The following is a 24,240-nucleotide window of genomic DNA, read 5'->3' as shown; positions in this document are numbered from 1 at the left end:
CTGGATTATTGTCTAATTCCAAACACAAAAGTAAACTCAAAATGGATCAAAGACATGAATGTAAGTCAAGAAACCATAAACTCTTAGAAGAAAACATAGGCAAAAAATCTCTTGAATATAAACATGAGCAACTTTTTCCTGCACACATCTCCTCAGGCAAGGGAAACAAAAGCAAAATGAACAAGCGAGATCACACCAAGCTAAAAAGCTTCTGTACAGCAAAGGATACCATCAGCAGGACAAAAAAGGTATCCTACAGTATGGGATAATATATTTATTAATGATTTATCTGATAAGGGGTTAACATCCAAAATATATAAAGAACTCATATGCTTCAACACCCAAAAAACAAATAACCCAATTAAAAAATGAGTGGAGGATATGAACACACACTTCTCCAAAGAAGAAATTCAGATGGCCAACAGTCACATGAAGATGCTCCATATCACTAATCATCAAGGAAATGCAAATTAAAAACACAATGAGATATCACCTCATACCAGTTAAGTTAGGATGGCCAACTTCCATAAGACAAGGAACAACAAATGCTGGTAAGGATGCAGAGAAAGGGGAACACTCCTACACTGTTGGTGGGAATGTAAATTAGTTTTGCCATCATGGAAAGCAATATGGAGGTTCCTCAAAAAACTAAAAATGAAATACCATTTGACCCAGGAATTTCACTCCTAGGAATTTACCCAAGGAAAATAAGATCCCTGATTCAAAAAGACATATGCACCCCTGTGTTTATCTCAGCATTATTTACAACAACCAAGATATAGAAGCTAACTAAGTGTCCATCAACAGATGAATGGATAAAGAAGATATGGTACACATATACAATGGAATATTATTCAGCCATAAAAAGAAAACAAATCCTACCATTTGCAACAACATGGATAGAGCTAGAGCATATTATGCTCAGTGAAATAAGCCAAGTGGAGAAAGAGAAGCACCAAATGATTTCACTCATTTGTGGAGTATAACAAAGCAAAACTGAAGGAAGAAAACAATAGCAGAATTACAGACTCTGAGAGAGACTAGCAGTTACCAAAAGCAAGGGGGTGAGGAGGGTGGGTGCAGAGGGAGGGAGAAGAGGATTAAGAGGCACTATAATCCGCAATCACAATATAGGTAGGTCATGGGGAAGGCAGTACAGCATGGAGAAGACAAGTAATGACCCTATAGCATCTTACTACACTGATAGACAGTGACTGCAACAGGGGGGTGAGGACTTGATAATATGAGTGAATGTTGAAGCCACATGATGTTCATGTGAAATTTTCATAAGATTGTATATCAATGATACTTAAAAAAAAAAACTATTGCTAAGGGAAAAAAAAAGGAATTACCTGGTCCAAAATGTCAATAGTATTGAGTTTGTGTAACCCTTCTATAGAACAGGATGAAAGAACCTGAGTGTGTGAAGAACTCATGGAGCTGAGCTGCACACAGGCCTGGACCACAGGACAACCTCTATAGTCTGTCACACAAAAAGAAAAAATCCTTCTTTCTTATTTAGCCACTGCATTTTGGGTTGGTATGGAAGTTTCATCTATTCTCTAATTACAGAAATTAGTACCCAGAAGTGAGGTGCTGCCAAAATTTAAATTTAAAACAAGTTTCTTGGCTTCGCGGTTGAGTGAAAGACAGGGCAAGAAAACAAACACAGCAGGCGGAAAATCCTTTTAATGTCATGTCACAATATTGGCAAAACTGTTGCCTGTGACAACATAAAAGGTAGAAAGCATAGACCATGTACATATCTATGATAACTGTCAGTCTAAGGAACAAGTTGGAAAGTGGTCCAGTAACATGAACAAAGCAAGTACAGTGAATTTAAGCCTCTGGGTTTGAAAATATAACTGGTCCCCCAAACAGAGGATAAATAGGTTTTATATTTTTTTCACTAGTATCTCAGCCAAAATACAGAGCCAAACAAGAGGCAAAGATCAAATTATGAGTATAGCCTTGCCAGTTGAGCTTGTGGTTTTTCACTGCCTCAGGGTAATTACTAAAAAAATGAGAGAAGAAGAGAATAGGCCATTCAAAACAGACAAATAAATAAACTATAAGACTTCAGAACTGATCTTTGGATCTGTTTACTCAAACAAATTGGATGCAAAAAACCGAAAGCCTACAAAAATATCAGGGGAATTAATCCCCAAAAGAAATCAAAAGGCTGCTTAAAAAAGCTTTTGTATGTTTGATCCTTAAAACAACTCTCAGGCTTCCAAATATGCAGACAGGAAGCAAGCATTGAAAACTGTACAGCTTCCAAGGAGAGTGTGGTCTCTAACACTAACTTTAGATGTCACAATGGAGGAAAATGAATAACAGTATAGCTCCTAGAGATTAGATTCGGGAGCAGCCAGATGGGCTAGCCAAGGAAACTTCTCTACAAGGGAATATTGTAAACAGGTCACAACTATGGCCTGTTCCTCACGCCCCCCTTGTCTGAATTAGAGCTTTTGCTGCAATTAACCTTTCCCTACCACTCCTGTGCACTAGACGTGAGATGAGCGGATACGTTGTCACTGGACTCTGAGGAATCATCCCAGACCTGACAGACAGCACTGTGTGTCATCTGGAGACACTTGGCTTTGAGCACATGAGGTAACCAAATGGGACTTTCGAATGTCCCCTTTGGGAGAGAGGGAGTATTTATATGGGAATAAAGGTGATCACAGATATCGAATGGCCAGAGGAGCAAACTATGACTAATTGCGAATTATTCTCTAAAAAAATTTCCCCTTCCTCCAGAGACATAAGAATTTTCACAGGGCACAATCTGCTGAGACTGTCTTTCCTAGTTCCCTTGCAGCTAAGTATGGCCAAAGACAAAATTTTTGTCAGTGGAATGTGAGCCAAAGTAATATATTCAACTTCCTCACTAGTTGCTTAAAAGGAATTACTTGCCTCAAATCTTTGCTTAAAATTTCCCTCTTCCTCCAAAGTGAAACTTGGATGTGGCACTGATCTAGTTTTAGCCACATACATGAGGATAATATTCTAGGAGATGATGGAGCAAAAATATATGGAAAACCTAAGTCCCTGAGTGACCTTGTGGAGCTCAGCTGCCTGCCTTTGTGGGCAACCAATCCTCCTCCTTCTGGACAGGTACATGTGAGAGTAATCAGCTATCTTATTTAAACTGCTATACTTTTATGGTTTCTCCTTCATGTGCTCTTTCTCTTTTTATATAGCAGCTTAGCATATACCCTAATTAATCAAGGTATATACAACACAAATAAAAGATTTTGTTCTACATTCATTTGGCCTTGCCAAAACCAAATTTCTTTAGTCAAAGGAAAACAAGAAAGGAGAAAAAAAGAGTAAGCCTATGGGGTTTTTGGTTATTGTATTTCCAGTAAAAGTAGCGTATTTCAATCTTTCTCAATCTGCATAAACCAAGAATCAAATACATTTTTTAGATGCTAAAGTTGAATTTCCTCTGACTGGTTATACTACTGTGATAATATCAATCAATTCCCACAGTGAGTCATCAACTCTGTCAGCACTTTAATGAAAAAAATTAGTCTACTTCATACTGAAAAGCAATAACAGAGACTCTAGGAGATAAAAAGGGTCATAAAAATTTATTGGACAGTGACATCCTCTCACAAAAGTCTCCTGATAATATCTCCCTCCAATCAGCTCACACACAGTGATTAGTTGGGGTGAAATGGAGCTTGAGTAGGGCATTAAACAGGATTCAGAATGGCTTTATACACCTTAAAGGCTATGAAAGAAGAAATGGATAGGCAGAACTCAGGAATCAAGTATTATTCCAGCCAGTCAAAATACAGAGTATTTCAGAGAGGGGCGGAAGATGGCGGCGTGAGTAGAGCAGCGGAAATCTCCTCCCAAAACAACATAAATCTATGAAAATATAACAAAGACAACCCTTCCTAGAATAAAGATCAGAGGACACAGGACCACATCCACACCTGAGAGAACCCAGCGCCTCGCGAAGAAGGTAAGATACAAGCCCCGGCCTCGCAGGAGCCGAGCGCCCCACCCCCCAGCTCCCGGCGGGAGAAGAGCAGGCAGAGCGGGAGGGAGACAGAGCCCAGGACTGCCGAGCACCCAGCCCCAGCCATCCGGGCCAGAGTGCAGGGCCCTCGATACTGGGAAAACAGGGCAGCAAGAACAGTGAGCAGGCACTAGAGGCTGGGCGACAGAGGACATAAGAAAAGCGCGCGACCATTTTTTTTCTTTTTGCTTTTTTGCTGCTTTGTTTTGGCGAGCGCTTTTTGGAAGTCTTAAAGGGACAGGGACCCCAATACTAGGGAAACAGGGCAGAAAGACCGGTGAGCAGAGGCCTGAGGCTGGCACCGGAGAGTAAAGAAAAACGAACAACCACCTTTTTTTTTTTTAATTAAAAAAAAATTTTTTTTTTTTTTAATTAAAAAAATTTTTTTTCTTGTTTTTTTTTGTGGTCGTTGTTTTGTTTTGGCGGGTGCTTTTTGGAAGTCTTAAAGGGGCAGGGCGGGTCACTTAATCCAGAGGTAGGGAATCCGGGATCTCTGGGCACCCTAACCCCTGGGCTGCAGGGAGCAGGGAGGCCCCTTACTGAGATAAATAGCCTCCCAGCAGCTCCTGCTCCAACACGACTCCACCATTTTGGAGTAGCTGCCCGAGCCAGGCCACGCCCACAGCAACAGCGGAGATTAACTCCATAGCAGCCGGGCAGGAAGCAGAAGCCCTGTCTGCGCGCAGCTGCGCAGCACAAGCCACTAGAGGCCGCTGTTCTCCCAGGAGAGGAGGGCCACAAACCAACAAGAAAGGAAGTCCTTCCAGCCGTCACTCGTCCCAGTTCTGCAGACTATTCCTATCACCATGAAAAGGCAAAATTACAGGCAGACAAAGATCACAGAGACAACACCAGAGAAGGAGACAGACCTAACCAGTCTTCCTGACAAAGAATTCAAAATAAGAATCATAAACATGCCGACAGAGATGCAGAGAAATACGCAAGAAAAATGGGATGAAGTCCGGAAAGAGATCACAGATGCCAGAAAGGAGATCGCAGAAATGAAACAAACTCTGGAAGGGTTTATAAGCAGAATGGATAGAATGCAAGAGGCCATTGATGGAATTGAAATCAGAGAACAGGAACGCATAGAAGCTGACATAGAGAGACACAAAAGGATCTCCAGGAATGAAACAATATTAAGAGAACTGTGTGACCAATCTAAAAGGAACAATATCCGTATTATAGGGGTCCCAGAAGAAGAAGAGAGAGGAAAAGAGATGGAAAGTATCTTAGAAGAAATAATTGGTGAAAACTTCCCCACACTGGGGGAGGAAGTAATCAAACAGACCACGGAAATACACAGAACCCCCAACAGAAAGGATCCAAGAAGGGCAAAACCAAGACACATAATAATTAAAATGGCAAAGATCAAGGACAAGGAAAGAGTGTTAAAGGCAGCTAGAGAGAAAAAGGTCACGTATAAAGGGAAACCCATCAGGCTAACGTCAGATTTCTCAACAGAAACCCTACAGGCCAGAAGAGAATGGCATGATATATTTAATACAATGAAACAGAAGGGCCTTGAACCAAGGATACTGTATCCAGCACGACTATCATTCAAATATGACGGTGGGATTAAACAATTCCCAGACAAACAAAAGCTGAGGGAATTTGCTTTCCACAAACCACCTCTACAGAACATCTTACAGGGACTGCTCTAGATGGGAGCACTCCTAGAAGGAGCACAGCACAAAACACCCAACATATGAAGAATCGAGGAGGAGGAACAAGAAGGGAGAGAAGAAAAGAATCTCCAGATAGTGTATATAACAGCTCAATAAGCGAGCTAAGTTAGGCAGTAAGATACTAAAGAGGCTAACCTTGAACCTTTGGTAACCACGAATTTAAAGCCTGCAATGGCAATAAGTACATATCTTTCAATAGTCACCCTAAATGTTAATGGGTTGAATGCACCAATCAAAAGACACAGAGTAACAGAATGGATAAAAAAGCAAGACCCATCTATATGCTGCTTACAAGAAACTCACCTCAAACCCAAAGACATGTACAGACTAAAAGTCAAGGGATGGAAAAACATATTTCAAGCAAACAACAGTGAGAAGAAAGCAGGGGTTGCAGTACTAATATCAGACAAAATAGACTTCAAAACAAAGAACGTAACAAGAGATAAAGAAGGACACTACATAATGATAAAGGGCTCAGTCAAACAAGAGGATATAACCATTCTAAATATATATGCACCCAACACAGGAGCACCAGCATATGTGAAACAAATACTAACAGAACTAAAGGGGGATATAGACTGCAATGCATTCATTCTAGGAGACTTCAACACACCACTCACCCCAAAGGATAGTTCCACTGGGCAGAAAATAAGTAAGGACACGGAAGCACTGAACAACACAGTAGAGCAGATGGACCTAATAGACATCTATAGAACTCTACATCCAAAAGCAGCGGGATATACATTCTTCTCAAGTGCACATGGAACATTCTCCAGAATAGACCACATACTAGGCCACAAAAAGAGCCTCAGAAAATTCCAAAAGATTGAAATCCTACCAACCAACTTTTCAGACCACAAAGGCATAAAACTAGAAATAAACTGTACAAAGAAAGCAAAGAGGCTCACAAACACATGGAGGCTTAACAACACGCTCCTAAATAATCAATGGATCAATGACCAAATCAAAATGGAGATCCAGCAATATATGGAAACAAATGACAACAACAACACTAAGCCCCAACTTCTGTGGGACACAGCAAAAGCAGTCTTAAGAGGAAAGTATATAGCAATCCAAGCATATTTTAAAAAGGAAGAGCAATCCCAAATGAATGGTCTAATGTCACAATTATCGAAATTGGAAAAAGAAGAACAGATGAGGCCTAAGGTCAGCAGAAGGAGGGACATAATAAAGATCAGAGAAGAAATAAATAAAATTGAGAAGAATAAAACAATAGCAAAAATCAATGAAACCAAGAGCTGGTTCTTCGAGAAAATAAACAAAATAGATAAGCCTCTAGCCAGACTTATTAAGAAGAAAAGAGAGTCAACACAAATCAACAGTATCAGAAACGAGAAAGGAAAAATCACGACGGACCCCACGGAAATGCAAAGAACTATTGGAGAATACTATGAAAACCTATATGCTAACAAGCTGGGAAACCTAGGAGAAATGGACAACTTCCTAGAAAAATATAACCTTCCAAGATTGACCCAGGAAGAAACAGAAAATCTAAACATACCAATTACCAGCAATGAAATTGAAGCGGTAATCAAAAAACTACCAAAGAACAAAACCCCCGGGCCAGATGGATTTACCTCGGAATTTTATCAGACATACAGGGAAGACATAATACCCATTCTCCTTAAAGTTTTCCAAAAAATAGAGGAGGAGGGGATACTCCCAAACTCATTCTATGAAGCTAACATCACCCTAATACCAAAACCAGGCAAAGACCCCACCAAAAAAGAAAACTACAGACCAATATCCCTGATGAACGTAGATGTAAAAATACTCAACAAAATATTAGCAAACCGAATTCAAAAATACATCAAAAGGATCATACACCATGACCAAGTGGGATTCATTCCAGGGATGCAAGGATGGTACAACATTCGAAAGTCCATCAACATCATCCACCACATCAACAAAAAGAAAGACAAAAACCACATGATCATCTCCATAGATGCTGAAAAAGCATTTGACAAAGTTCAACATCCATTCATGTTAAAAACTCTCAGCAAAATCGGAATAGAGGGCAAGTACCTCAACATAATAAAGGCCATCTATGATAAACCCACAGCCAACATTATATTGAACAGCGAGAAGCTGAAAGCATTTCCGCTGAGATCGGGAACTAGACAGGGATGCCCACTCTCTCCACTGTTATTTAACATAGTACTGGAGGTCCTAGCTACGGCAATCAGACAAAATAAAGAAATACAAGGAATCCAGATTGGTAAAGAAGAAGTTAAACTGTCACTATTTGCAGATGACATGATACTGTACATAAAAAACCCTAAAGACTCCACCCCAAAACTACTAGAACTGATATCGGAATACAGCAAAGTTGCAGGATACAAAATCAACACACAGAAATCTGTGGCTTTCCTATATACTAACAATGAACCAACAGAAAGAGAAATCAGGAAAACAACTCCATTCACAATTGCATCAAAAAAAATAAAATACCTAGGAATAAACCTAACCAAAGAAGTGAAAGACTTATACTCTGAAAACTACAAGTCACTCTTAAGAGAAATTAAAGGGGACACTAACAGATGGAAACTCATCCCATGCTCGTGGCTAGGAAGAATTAATATCGTCAAAATGGCCATCCTGCCCAAAGCAATATACAGATTTGATGCAATCCCTATGAAACTACCAGCAACATTCTTCAATGAACTGGAACAAATAATTCAAAAATTCATATGGAAACACCAAAGACCCCGAATAGCCAAAGCAATACTGAGAAAGAAGAATAAAGTAGGGGGGATCTCACTCCCCAACTTCAAGCTCTACTATAAAGCCATAGTAATCAAGACAATTTGGTACTGACACAAGAGCAGAGCCACAGACCAATGGAACAGACTAGAGAATCCAGACATTAACCCAGACATATATGGTCAATTAATATTTGATAAAGGAGCCATGGACATACAATGGCAAAATGACAGTCTCTTCAACAGGTGGTGCTGGCAAAACTGGACAGCTACATGTAGGAGAATGAAACTGGACCATTGTCTAACCCCATATACAAAAGTAAACTCAAAATGGATCAAAGACCTGAATGTAAGCCATGAAACCATTAAACTCTTGGAAGAAAACATAGGCACAATCCTCTTAGACATAAACATGAGTGACCTCTTCTTGAACATATCTCCCCGGGCAAGGAAAACAACAGCAAAAATGAGTAAGTGGGACTATATTAAGCTGAAAAGCTTCTGTACAGCAAAAGACACCATCAATAGAACAAGAAGGATCCCTACAGTATGGGAGAATATATTTGAAAATGACACATCCGATAAAGGCTTGACGTCCAGAATATATAAGGAGCTCTCACGCCTCAACAAACAAAAAACAAATAACCCAATTAAAAAATGGGCAGAGGAACTGAAGAGACAGTTCTCCAAAAAAGAAATACAGATGGCCAACAGACACATGAAAAGATGCTCCAATGAGGTATCACCTCACACCAGTAAGGATGGCTGCCATCCAAAAGACAAACAACAACAAATGTTGGCGAGGCTGTGGAGAAAGGGGAACCCTCCTACACTGCTGGTGGGAATGTAAGTTAGTTCAACCATTGTGGAAAGCAGTATGGAGGTACATCAAAATGCTCAAAACAGACTTACCATTTGACCCAGGAATTCCACTCCTAGGAATTTACCCTAAGAACGCAGCAATCAAGTTTGAGAAAGACAGATGCACCCCTATGTTTATTGCAGCACTATTTACAATAGCCAAGAATTGGAAGCAACCTAAATGTCCATCAATAGATGAATGGATAAAGAAGATGTGGTACATATACACAATGGAATACTACTCAGCCATAAGAAAAGGGCAAATCCAATCATTTGCAGCAACATGGATGGAGCTGGAGGGTATTATGCTCAGTGAAACAAGCCAAGCGGAGAAAGAGAAATACCAAATGATTTCACTTATCTGTGGAATATAAGAACAAAGGAAAAACTGAAGGAACAAAACAGCACCAGAATCACAGAACTCAAGAATGGACTAACAGGTACCAAAGGGAAAGGGACTGGGGAGGATGGGTGGGTAGGGAGGGATAAGGGGGGGAGAAGTAGGGGGGTATTAAGATTAACATGCATGGGGGGGTAGGAGAAAAGGGAGGGCTGTACAACACAGAGAAGGCAAGTAGTGATTCTACAACATTTTGCTATGCTGATGGACAGTGACTGTAAAGGGGTTTATAGGGGAGAGCCTAGTAAACATAATATTCGTCATATAAGTGTAGATTAGTGATAGAAAAAAAAAAAAAGGGCAGTTCCTGTGTGGTAACCTCCAACGAGTTCTACACAAGGGTATAAAGGGCATATAAAAGTGTAGGCAAAGGGTCTGTTTGTGTTTATACAGAGGATCAAAGCCTAATTGGGCTACCCCGAAAATGAACTAAGATACGATATGAAAAAGAACTTCCAACATCTGCACTCTCTGGAAGACTCATGCCAGAAGATGATCATCAAAAAACCCCAACAAAGATCCACGCACTGCTACAGCTGTAGATGCACTCATCCCACCAGTTCCTGGACTTGCCATGGGAATGAGGAAGGAGATATCTAAGCTGGCCTGTGCATACAGTAAAACAACAAAATTGGACTGGATCTATACTGTTGGAACTCAACCAAGAATTTGGAGAAGTGCAAATTGTAGCGCTCCAAAGTCTTACAACTACAGACTATTTACTGTTAAAAGAACATATGGAATGTGAACAGTCCCCAGGAATGGATTGTTTTAATTTGTCTGATTTCTCTCAGACTGTTCAAGTTCAGTTGGACAATATCCACCATATCATAGATAAGTTTTCACAAATGCCTAAGGTGCCTAACTGGTTTTCTTGGTTTCACTGCAGATGGCTGGTAATTACAGATATGCTTTGGTTATGTAACTATACTCCTATTATGTTAATGTGTGTGTGCAATTTAAGTAGTAGCTTAAAACCTGTACATGCTGAAGTTACTCTACAAGAAGATATATCAAAGAAATAATCAATCTTCCCATGTTTTCTTCCGCCTGCTACTTCTATAGCTTTTCTTCTTCCTTCCTAATTACAACCCTTAAATAGAATTCGTGCTTCATATCAAATTTACCGAGTATCATAATTCTTCCAAGTGGTAAAGATACCTCAAGACAAATGCTGGGCATAGAGGCCACAGGGCATAAATATGCAAAGAAGTAAAAAGCTAACTTTTTCAAACAATAAGGCTTCTCTCTCACTTACCAACTTCACATTTCCCTGTATGGCCCCGGAAGATGACTGGTTAGCCAGAGACGGGTAAGATTCCTCAAGGGAGGAACAACCTAAGACAGGCACAGTCGCAGGGGGGCCATCAGATGAGAAATTGGGGATCAACAGAGGTGAGGCTTAGAACCTCACCCCCCCTGTTCTGAGAGAAATCTTCTGCATACGTGGATGTTTTATTGCCCTGGTCTAGCTTGGATTAACACATAGTCTACAGGCACACACCTGATCATCTACATTTGCTCTCTTACAACACTAAACTATGTTTTCTACCTTTATCTTGTATCTACCTACCACTTCAGCATTTTATTAAAAATAATAATAATAAAGAGAGAAATGTGGTATCCACATATAAATCAAGTATAAAAACCAAATGAGTATTCATATTTGAACTGACTGTTTAGAGTTCATAATGCATGAGCAAAACCGAAAGTTTCTGTGATGACTGCCCTTGTACTGTTCACTATGTAACTTATTCATTATGTAAGAATTTGTTCTACATGTAAAAACTTGTTTGTTATGCCTCAGAAGATTGGAGACTGACAAAAATTAGGCTTGGGGTGGATTAATGATTGTGCATTGAGCATTGACTCCCCTATACAGAATTTTATTGTCGTTAACAACCATTTGATCAATAAATATGAGAGATGCCCTCACAAAAAAAAAAAAAAATAGGACAGACTTCCAATGGTAAAATAAATTAGTAACCGGGATGTAATGTATAGCATAAGGAATATAGTCAAGATATTGTAACAGCCTGGTAGGGTGATAGCTGGAACCTAGAATTATGTATATAAATGTTCTACCACTGTTTTGTACACTTGAAACTCATGTAATGTAATACTGTGTTTCAACTACCCTTCAATAAAAAATAATTATTTAAAAAAAAAAATACAGAGTATTTCATTTCATGATCATTCTCGGTAGTGCGTTTGTTTTCATTAGCCAAAATTCAATTATTTGTTGATGTAACAATGTCTCTGCCTCTGTCCTCTTCAAACAGTGACCTTTTAAAATTGGGACAACCATCTCTGAACACATAGTTGATGGGGTTCAGAATACACTACCCCAAAATACAGCACCTTGGCATGTTGAGTATTTTAAGCTGAAGGAGTTTACAGAAAGCAGAGGCAGGCAGGTTTCTCTGATTGCCCCCTCCCATTCTCCCCTGAGGCTACATCTGGAGGAGAGGCACCTCCTCATCTCCAAGACAGGGATACTGAGAAGACCCTAAACACGCAGGCCTTGCGAAGTTTTCCCAGTTGATTACATTTAGGTTATAGCCTGCCCTCCTTGTCCTATCACATTTTCCTATGGCTTTCCACTCTTCATCAAACCTAGCATAGAAACACTCAAGTTGAACCAGTTCTTCAGGTCTTCTTTCCTTTTGAAGGCTCCTGTGTATGTAAAACATATTATATAAATGTGCATACTTTTCTTGTGTTAACGTGTCTTTGTCAGTTTAATTTTCAAAGCCAGCCAAGGACCCTTTGAGGGTTGAAGAAAACGTTTTCCTTCCCTTCACAGTCTTCAAACAACTTGGATAAAAATCTTCCTTACAATCATATTACGATGTCAGCATGGATTTGTGAAATGGAAGCTGATTTCACTACAATTTAAGGGTCTCCTGCTACAATATGAAAAAGCATGGGATTCTGAGTGAGAGCTACTGGGACTGACTACCATGTGGGAATAAGAATCTCTTCTTCACAGGGCAACTGTAAGGTATACAACACACACTCAGACTGCAGGTCAGTACCTGAGATTATTGACTGTAAGGTAAGAAAGGCCCAGTTCTGAGTCTGGTGTGTCATTTACTTATTTGAATGCTTTTAGCCAAGTCACTTAATTTCTCAAAGCCTTTGTTTCCTCATCTGTAAAATGGGGATATTGACTCAGACCAACCATTTCATAAATTAGAGAACTGTCTGTAAGCTGTCAGGTTATAAATGCTCAAGGATATATCACTGGGTCTTGGTCAGTGATTTGAAAGCAGAGCAGGTGCACAATATTGTTTACTGACTGATGTTTAAAGATTCAAGAGACCTCTTCCCTTCCTGATGAGATCAGTTTCCTTTTAGATGTTTTGATAAAGTCGCTTGTGACTTGATTGTGGTAACCTTGGAGCAGGTAAACCACACATTGTCCTTTTTGTGAGATATTGGAAGAAAAGGCGAATCCAATCCAAATCTAGGAAGATTTGACTTAAGACCTTTTGAGGAAATTAAAGACTTTGGGTTATAATCACCAAACCTCATGTGTGCTTATAAAGGTTCATGCCTGTGGCATGTATTCCTTGTTTTGTTCAATTTATTTCTCTTCCTCCAAGTGTCCTTAAAATTAAAGATCATATATTACGCTACATGAAATAAGCCAGTTACACGAGGACAAATACTGTATGATTCTACTTAAATGAGGTTCCTAAAGTCAAAGTCACAGAGACAGAAAGTAGAATGGTGGCTGCGAGGGGCTGGGGGCGGGAAGAATCGGGGAGTAAGTGTTTAATGGACTCAGGGTTACCATTTGGGAAGGTGACAGAGCTCTGGAGATGACGGTGGTAATGACCGCACAGCAATGTGAATGCACTTAATGTCACTGAATTACATGCTTAGAAAAGTTAAATTGGTAACTTTTATGTTATATTTTACTACAATAAAAAAAAAGAAAGGTCATGGAGATTAGTTTAAAGTACTTAGCATAGTACCAGGCATATTTTAAGTGCTCAAAAATGTAGGTATATTACGATTAATTTTATTTGTTAATTATTTTTGTTCCTTTTTCCTTTTTTAATTGAAGTATCACTGATACACAATCTTACATTGGTTTCAAGTGTACAACACAGTGGTTCAACAGTTAACCATATTATTAAATCCTCACCCCCTCTAGTAGAGTTACTTTCAACACAGAAAGATGTTACCGAATCATTGGCTGTATTCTCCATGTGCTTCCATCCCTGTGATCAACTTGTATAATGACTGAGAATTTTTGTGCCCTTTTTTCCCCTCACCCTCCCCACCTACTCCCCCCAACCCCTCCACCATGGTAACTACCAGTCCCTTCTCAGTGTCTATGAGTCTACTGCTATTTTGTTCACTTTGTTTTGTTTTGATATTCCACAAATAAGTGAAATCATATGGTATTTGTCTTTCTCTGCCTGGCTTATTTCATTTAGCATAATACCACCTAGGTCCATCAATGTTGTTGCAAATGGCAGGATTTCTTTCTCTTTTACGGCTGAATAATATTCCAGGGTGTATATGTACCACATCTTCTTTATCCATTCATCTATTGACAAACACTTAGGTTGCTTCCATATCTTGGCTATTGTAAAATAATGCATCAATAAACAGGGATGCATATATCTTTTTGAATCAGGGATTTTGTTTTCTTCAGGTAAATTCCTAGAAGTGAGATTACTGGGTCATACGGCATTTCTAGTTTTAATTTTTTAAGGAACCTCCATACTATTTTTAGTTTTCTGAGGAACCTCCATACTGCTTTCCACAGTGGTTGTACCAATTTACATTCCCCCAACAGTGTAGGAGGGTTCCTATTTCTCCACAGCCTTATCAACACTTGTTATTTCTTGTCTTTTGGATAGTGGCCATTCTAACTGGTGTGAGGTGATATCTCACTGTGGTTTTGATTTGCATTTCCCTACTGATTAGCGATATGGAGCAACTTTTCATGTGCCTGTTAGCCATCTGTATTTCTTCTTTGGAAAGAAGTCTGTTCAGGTCCTCCGCCCATTTTTTAATCCAGTTATTTGTCGGGTTTTTTGGCGTTGAGGCATATGAATTCTTTATATATTTTGGATGTTAATTCTTATTGGATAAATCATTTACAAATATATTCTCCCATACTGTAGGATGCCTTTTTGTTCTACTGATGGTGTTCTTTGCTGTACAGAAGCTTTTTAGTTTCATGTTGTCCCACTTCTTCATTTTTTATTTGCTTCCCTTGCCCAAGGAGATGTATCCAGAAAAAAATTGCTCATGCTGATGTTTAAGAGATTTTTACCTTTGTTTTATTCTAAGAGTTTTATGGTTTCATGTCTCACATTCAGTTCTTTGATCTTCTTCAAGTTTACTTTTGGAGTTAGACCCTAATTCAGTTTCATTCTCCTACATGTAGCTGTTCAGTTTTCCCAACACCAGTTATTATTTTCTCTATTGTATATTCATGACTCCTTTATCATATATTAATTAACCAGACATGTGTACATTTATATCTGAAATTATTTGTTAATTTTTTGCAATGCATTTGAGAGTTCATGCTTCCCAATTACACAGCTATTGATAATACTTGTCAGACTTTTTTTATATGGATCCAACATATTACTTGGGTATCTGGAAACATCTGGTGAGGAGAATGATAGTTACCAATGTGTTTGCACTATACACACACCTTACACACACACACAATCATATTTCATAATTTGGAACAAACAGGTTGTTCACATTCAAGGATGGTGCTATAGAGGCTTTTAAGTGGGACTGAAAACAATTTGTATTCATTTTTAACTATTAATACATTAAATATTCCTTTACTACTTTTATTATATTGCTCTGCAAACTCTTTTTATGTGAGAGAAAAAGAAAAACTTCAGCCAAACATTTAAACAACAAACATGCTATTTTTAAGATGATTCTTATCTATTCATTAAAGGATTGACATGGTTGTATACATAGGGTGTGTGTGTGTAATATATATATAGAGAGAGATAGTATACATATATATACACTATATATAGGGTGTGTGTGTGTAATATATATATAGATATATACATAGATACAGCATTGCTTTTCGATTGGTAACACAGAGATTTAGAGTCTTAGAAAACATATTTTCTTTCCCCCTTATTTTATAAATCAGAAAGTTAAGTGCTAGAAAGGTTAGATGATTTGATTACAATCCCACAGGCAACTAGTGGCAGAAACAGAAGCAAAGGCCTTCAGAACCTCATCCCGTGCATCACCCTCCAATGCACCGCAGCAAAGGACTTGCCTTGGCCAATCTTCCTCATGCCTCTTTGGCATGCTGTCCATTCTGCCTAAAATGCCCTCCTCTCAGTTTAGTTGACACCTTTAGGAAATCCTTCCTGGTTTTCCCAGAATTAATTTGGCAGCTCCTGAAGCTCTCTTTTAATGCTCCAGGGTAATCACCCTGAATTGTAACTATCTACTTCTCTGTCCTCCCCCATCAGACTCGGGACAACTTGAGGTCACAGACTGTCTTTTCTGCTCCCACACCTGACCCAGGACCTGCCGATGAAGGCATTCACTGAATGTCCATTGGGTAAGTGAGCTCAGCAACCATCACAGGCTTCTCCAAAGGGAGCCAGGAAAGCTGGGATCAAGGACCCAGGTGGGAAGTTAACCTTGGGATGAAGTCAGAGCATAACTTCAAAGATGAGGATAGAGCACAGCAGAGGAGGAAGATGGAGAGAGATTTTTAAGTAAAAGGGGGGAAAGCTTGAATAAGTTTGTGCAATAAGTACTTAGTTCACTCACTAAAACTGGACAAGGAGGACACTGGATTTCATTGTTATTCTGTCAGGTAACTTCATATTTATTAGGGTACATTAAGTTCATATTAATTACTAACAAGTTGGAACATGGCATGCTTAGTCAACTAACCTCCCGCTCTGGCATTCTGGATTGTCTCATGAGAAATAATGAGAAATCATTTCAACAAATTTCTGGTATTATATAATACATGCATATACTATAATGATAAACATTTTTTATATATAGACGCCTAACCCATAAAATGTATTATTTCTAGAACTTTAGAATTACTTGAGTATCTCATACTATTAGAAACCTCCATTTGTGCTTACATTCTAAAACTAACTATTAATAACCTATCGCCGAACTGAAGATATACCAGAGAAAAGTTACAAGCAAACTAAACATTCAGTGACAAATTATGTTGGACGGGGAAGCCAACTGAAAGGACTATCAGTGTCACAGAATTGGATGAGCTGAATGATGAGCTTCTGTTCCCAGGAATGTTTTGCTGCCACCAAGAGGACAACAGGCATTCCTTCTTGGGAGTTACAAGATGAGCTGAATGTGCAAAAGTCATTGCAAACTCAAAAGAATGTCTATGGGTTGCTTCATTTTACCTGGGCTTTAGATTTCTAATTTTGTAAACTGAATGGCATGTGCAGAAACCACAGCCATAATTTCAGTCTTGTCTTATGTCACCATCTTCATGCACAGAAACAGGACCTTTAAACCCAGGTTACTGAATCAAAGACAGAGGAGAACTGAGATCCACTATGCATTTTCAAGGTGTTTTGCTCTTCACTTATCTTTCTTTAACCCCCCTATGGTATTCAGATATGGTCCTGTGGGGAAACAGCCTCTCGGGCATGGTTGAGCCTTCTTTCCATCGCCAACAGAAAGGGAAGGGGGAATGGTCCTTTGGAAGGTCAAAGGAATACTTAACTAATGAGCATGAAACTAAGTAGTAACTGACTTTTTACCTCTCAAGTAAACAAGGCCCAGTTTTGGAATTTTTCTGGTTCTCTATCAAGCCATTCCCCCCATTCCTCTTCTGCTAATTTGAAGATACTAATAGTAGATGAGTTATGCCTTATAAATTCACTTTTCTGATTCGAGTGATCCTTAATCCAACATGAATTAGCTGAATAAAGATTCAGATCCCAACTCAGGTGCTTTACCTCCCTTTTCAAGGAACCCTTAATACCACCAAAGTGAGCTGACTCTAAAAACTCTCTAGTAGAACCAAAAGGAGTTGGTGACTTAGTAAAGGTCAGAGATTAAGAAGAGAGTTAAAGATAACTTTGAAAAGAGAGAAAGATCATCAAAAAATGTGGGAAGGTGTTCTGGAAAAGATGCAATATCTGAGACTTAAAAAAGAATTAGACATGATAGGAAAAATCAGAACTTTGTTGAACTTCCTTACATTTCTTTAAAGTTTAATATTGTTTTTAGTCTGAATTAAAAAATACTTTCATGGCTTAGGTACTCTAAATGTCTTATTCCAGCCCTATACAGAAAGTACCTTAGAAAGTTTTGGTTCTGATTTAATGACAAGAAAAAAACTTAGAAGTAGAGATTTACGAATTCACTAAAAAATACTTGCAAATATGTTTCTGTTATTTTATCAAGAATATTTTAAATAGTTTCCTAACTTCTAAAAAAAATTTGGCATAACAATTGTTCACGTTTAAACTCAAAATGGTTTAATGACCAATTTAAAGTACATTTAATGAGGGGCACAATAATTCGCAATCACAATGTAAGTTGGTCACGGGGCCAGTAGTACAGCATGGAGAATAGAGTCAATGATTCTATAACATCTTTCTATGTTGACAGACAGTAACTGCATTACAGGAAGTAACATTTAATAACATGGTTTACTGTTGAACCACTGTGTTGTACATTTGAAACCAATGTAAGATTGTGTATCAATGATACTTCAATTTTTTAAAAAAGTACATTTTGTGAACTTCACAAAAAACAAACGTTTTAACAGAATAACAGAGGAGAGATAGCAACCCACTTCTTAAGTTGCATAGGGCCCACATTACATCATGCCTTTGTTTTAGATCAAGGTATTTGATGGTTAAGTACAGAAGCTCCTAAAATATCTGGAGGCTCTCCGAAGATGTCAAATCATTATCTTTTGAGAAATTTGCAAGAACGATTGGGAATTTAGAGTTACCTTGTGAATACAGCAGTAATCACAAGGTGACAACATTTATTAGGCAATAAAATTTTTTATATACTATCTTAAGGACTTTTATGTATCATCCTATTTCATTCTTACAACATCCCATAAATTCATTTCTATTGTTATCTTAAAACTCAGATTCTAACACTTAAGTTGCCCAAGGTCACACTAGAGCTGAAATTAGAACCAAATCCATCTGAATCCAGTGTCTGCAATTTTAACCACTGTATTTTACTGGGAAAAGGGTGAGCCCACATCTTGTTATAAACAAGGCAATTATCGCCTTCAATAAAGGAATGTCATCCTTGACTGAAGGACAAAAACCAGCCAGGTTATTTTCACCATCTCTGCAGCAAATGTTCTGCTGTTAGCACACTGTTAAAGCTGCGCTGATATGTTGATATAAAATCCAACAAGATAATTACAATTGAATTCTAAAGTGTCTTATAAATTTCTTGCTATCAGAAAAAGAACTGCAAATTGAAATGTAGCAGTTTCTTTTTTAGTTGGTATATTACAGAACCTTTCTAGTAATTCAATTATATGTTTAGGTACCTCCAGGGATGTTATTATGGTAAGAAGTAGTAAAAGAAAAAATCTGGCATCATTTTGACAGGAAACAGGTTTTAACTTTTTCTCTTATATCATCCAACTCGAATGAATGAAAACACCTTTATATGTTACTGGAAGGAGTACAATAGCAAGATTAGGTGGATTATAAGAAAAACAAAGAAACAAACTCTAAATGAACAGTGACATAAAGGGATGACAGTACAGGAGTGGATCCGAGCTATTCAGAGAAGTCCTTTTTTTGTTGTTCAAGAATCCAGAATGAGTCAAAGGCTATACAATGAATTACAGCCAGTTCCAAGGACAGAGAGGTAAGACAGCTTGGTAGCTTCAAGTTAAAAACACACTTACCTTTAGGAGAGCCAAGGCTACATGAAAGATTATGTTCAAACCCTGAAATAAAAAAAGAGAGTCAAAATCAATACTGCCATATATATCACTATTTCATTATTTTCCCAAGACTTCCATGTATCTTTAATATAACCCCTAATTGCTTTCATCTTCACATACAATAATAATTAAACCATGACATTTTTTAAAAGGTCTGTTTTCCTTCTCGGAGAGGCTTACAGCAAATTTTTGATGCTATTTAATTAATGATCCCTTCAAGATACCCTTTGGGAATCCCACTCCATGTTCACCTAATTCTGCTGTATTCTCAACCTCACTCCCAAACATCCCCCCACCTCCTTGTTTTCACAGGAGTAGTGAAATCTCATAAATTCTCATAACAACCTGTATTATGATTCTCACTTTCATAATATGACCTTGACAGTCTAAGGTTATATATGTATTCAGTAGCAGGCAAAGATTATCTCCCAAGCTTCCTAATGTCTAGTTTAATGGCACTTTCACCTCAAGGGGCTGTTGTGCCAGACACATTAAGCACTTATTTGGTGACCAAATGATTGAACTATGCTAGGACTCCCAAATTTTCTGTGATGTAGTTTTTTCCCTATGGATCTAACTAGACTAATTTATAGAATCTTCATCAAATTATAGTAAGAAATCTTTTTCTTCAATTATCTCAAAGTCAAACTATTGGACAACTGAAGTTTGAAATATACAAATAAGAACTTAGAAATAATTTTAAAAAATCAAGATCTCTAAATAACCAAAACAGCTTTCACTAACACTGATAGAAAAATTTATTCAAGTTTTAATTTCATATAAAGATCAAGTTAGTTTGGTGATATGATTTTATAGTTTATACATACCAGAAATAGACTAAAAGATAAAAGGTGTGCTTGATGGGTTTAGCACTGCAGAGACAGTTGTCAAAATTAAATATTAGATCTGACAGAAATGGAAGATACACTTTAAAAATATATAAAATGTATAGCTGTCTGGGCCCATTTAGTGGTGCCTTCAATAGTTAAAAGTAGTTCAAAATGATAAGCCAACAGTATTAATGAATGCTTCTAATTCATTCAAAATATTGTGCTGAACAAGGGAGCATAGTATATATTTCAAATAAAAAGTAGATAATTTTTTTAAGTTTAGGAAGCGAAAGAGATAATTTCCAGTTACCAGAAATAATTTATGTGTCAAGCCTTTAAATAAGTTCAGAATAAGGTATTACTGCATTTGCTTACATGAAGCACTAGACATTACCCATAAAAATCAAGAGAAGTAAAGACTTAACAAGCTTTAAACTAAAGTAGAACAGTATGGCCAGAGTATGCAAAGACACCTTTGGACCTTTAAATTGTTGGAAATCAGGAAAAATGACCTATTCTACCAATTTCTTTATTCACAACAAAATGTATCCTGATAATGTAAATGCAAGCGTTGATCCTTAGCCTCCTAGCCAACAATGATATGAATTATGAGCAAACCACCCTTCACTGTTCCAAGCCGCAAGCCCCATTGTTACTTAATTCTGCACTTACATGATCCAATCTTTGTCTAATTTAGCTGAAATATATTTTTGAAATACATTTTTAAAGAGAAAGATGTCATGCATTTTCAAGATGACTCCCCTTTTCAGGAATATGTAATATATGGCAATTTCTTTGTTACCAAGGGGTAAATAACTGTTCCTAATAGGACTCGAAGGATTAAAACATTCAGAAAATTAGTAAGAGTAAAAATAACGAGTAAATATGTTATTATGACTACTTAGCAGAAGGTCTAACTCCAAGTACAAGATAATAAATAAGAGCCAAAATCCATGGGACATTTTCTATATGTCAAGATCTGAATTAATTACATTGAAAAACTATCTTTATTAAATCCCATGACAATCTAAATTCCATTTTACAAACAAGGAAATTAAGATTTAGAGAAGTTAAAGTAAATATCCTGAGGTCACATAGCTAGTAAGTGGATCTGAACCTAAACAGTGTAACTCTAGAAGTCATACTCTTCTTTATGCTCATTATAGTAAGTGAAGTCACTGTCTGTCACCCTACAAAGTTAGTACAATATTATTGAGTATATTCCCTATGCTGTACTTTTCATCCCTGTGACTTATTTATTATACAATTACAAGTTTGTACTCTATCCCCTTCACCTATTTTTTCCTTGCTCCAACCCCCTCTCCTCTGGCACCCATCACTTTATTTGTATTTATGAATGTATTTATGAGTTTTGTTTGTTGGTTTATTCATTTGCTTTTCAAATTCCACAAGTAAGTGAAATCATATGGTGTTTATCTTTTTCTGTCCAACTTATTTCACTTAGTATACTATCCTCTAGGCCCATCCATGTTGCTAAAAATGGCAAGATTTCATATTCTATTTTATGGCTGAGTTACACATTCTATTTTATTTATGAAGTTACACAAATAAATGGAAAGATTTCATATTCTATTTTATGGCTCAGTAATATTCCATTGTGTACATATACGACTTCTCCTTTCCCCATTCATGTATTGATGGACATTCAGGTTGCTTCCATATCTTGGCTATTATAAATAATGTGGCAATAAACATAGGAGTGCATGTATCTTTTAAATTAGTGGTTTTGTGTTCTTCAGGTAAATTCCCAGAAATGGAATTATCTGGTAATATGGTATTTCTATTTTTAATTCTTTGAGGAGCCTCCATACTGTATTCCATAGTGGCTGCACCAGTTACATTCCCACCAACAGTGCACCAGGGTACCCTTTTCTCAACATTGTCACCAACACTTGTTATTTCCTGTCTTTTGATACTAGCCATTCTAACAGGTGTGAGGTGATTGCTCACTGTGGTTTTGATTTGCATTTCCCTGATAATTAGTGATGTTGAGCATGTTTTCATGTGTCTATTGGCCATCTGTATGCTTCCTTTAGAAAATGTCTATTTAGGTCCTCTGCCCACTTGTTATTCAGATTTTTTTTTTTTTTGGTGTTGAGTTACATTAAGTTCTTAATATATTTGAGATATTAAGCCCTTATCAGATATATCATTTACAAATATATTCTCCCATACTGTAGGTTTTTTTCATTTTGCTGATGGTTTCCTTCACTGTGCAAAAGCTTTTTATTTTGATGTTGTCCTATATGTTTATTTTTGCTTTTGTTTCCCTTGAAGAGACATATCCAAAAAACTATTGCCAGAGCCAATGTCCAAGAGATCACTGCTTATGTTTTCTTTTGGGAGTTTTATGGTAACAAATCTTACATTTAAGTCATTAATTTATCTCTATTTTTATTTATGGTGTAAGGCTGGTTTTCATTCTTTTGAATGTAGCTGTCCAGTTTTCCCAACACCATTTACTGAAGACACTGTCTTTCTCCATTACATATTCTTGCCTCCTTTATCACTGGTTAATTGACCACATAGGTGTGGTTAATTTCTCAGTTCTCTGTTCTGTTCCATTTGTCTATGTGCCTGTTTCTGTGCAAGGATCATACTGTTTTGATTACCATAGCTTTGTGGTATAGTTTGAAATCAGGGAGCTTGATACCTCCAGATTTGTTTTTCTTTCTCAAGATTGATTTGGCTATTCAGGGTCTTTTGTGGTTCCATACAGATTTTAGGATTGTTTGCTCTAGTTCTGTGAAAAATACTATTGGTATTTTGATAGGGATCGACTCAAATCTCTGGATTGCTTTGGGTAGTTTGGACATTTTAACATCTTAATTCTTCCAATACATGAGCATGATATAATTTTCCATTTATTTGTGTAACTTCATTTTCTTTTATCAATGTCTTATAGTTCTCAGAGTATAGGCCTTTTTCATCTCCTTGGTTAAATTACTTCATAGTTATTTTATTCTTCTTGATGTAATTATAAATAGTATTGCTTTCTTAATTTCTCTTTCTGATAGCCCACTGATTTCAATCATCTCAAGTTTATTAAGACTTGTTTTGTAGCCTAACATGGAATCTATCCTGGAGAATGCTCCATGTGCACTGGAAAAGATTATGTATTCTGTTTTTGGATTGAAAGTTCTGCATATGTATCTGTTAAGTCCATCTGGTCTGATGTGTTGTTCAAAGCCACTCTCTTCCTACTGACTGTTTTTTTTTGTCTGGGTGATGTATCCTTTTGATGTAAGTGGGATGATAAAAGTCTCCTATGATTATTATATTACTGTCAATTTCTCCCTTTCTGTTAATATTTTTTTTATATTTACATGCTCCTCTTGGGGTGCACAGATATTTGGAATTGTTATATCCTCTTGTTGGATTAATCTCTTTCTGATTATGTGATGTACTTGTCTCTTATTACAGTCTTTGTTTTAAAGTCTATCTTATCTAGTGTAAGTATGGATCCTCTGGCTTTTAAATTATTTTTGCTTCCATTTTCATGGAATATCTTTTTCTATCCCTTCACTTTCAGTATGTGTGTGTTTTAGGTCTGAAAAGAGTCTCTTTTAGACAGTATATAGATAGGTCTTTTTATCAATCCATTTAGTTATGCTTTTGATTGGAGCATTTAGACCATTTACATTTCAAGTAATTATTGACAGGTGTGTATTTACTGCCATTTTGTTAATTGTTTTCTGGTTGCTTTTGTAGTTCTTTTTTGTCTCTTGTTTGCTT

At 37.4% G+C, this 24,240-nt stretch overlaps 1 protein-coding gene across 7 annotated transcripts in view; it reads right to left on the bottom strand.

Moving 5' to 3' along the window:
• RABGAP1L (RAB GTPase activating protein 1 like) overlaps window positions 1-24,240 on the bottom strand; it is a 738,861-nt gene that overhangs the window by 210,916 nt on the left and 503,705 nt on the right. For all 7 annotated transcript variants that reach the window (XM_057507896.1, XM_057507900.1, XM_057507898.1 and 4 more), the window contains one exon: window positions 19,616-19,657. In XM_057507896.1, the coding sequence (XP_057363879.1) occupies window positions 19,616-19,657 (42 nt within the window). The remainder of the gene's footprint in view (window positions 1-19,615; window positions 19,658-24,240) is intronic.

The sequence above is a fragment of the Manis pentadactyla genome, chromosome 9 (assembly GCF_030020395.1).
Source record: "Manis pentadactyla isolate mManPen7 chromosome 9, mManPen7.hap1, whole genome shotgun sequence".
Lineage (NCBI taxonomy): Eukaryota > Metazoa > Chordata > Mammalia > Pholidota > Manidae > Manis > Manis pentadactyla.
Note: the sequence above shows the minus strand (reverse complement) of the source record. Positions and strands in the feature narration are given on the sequence as shown.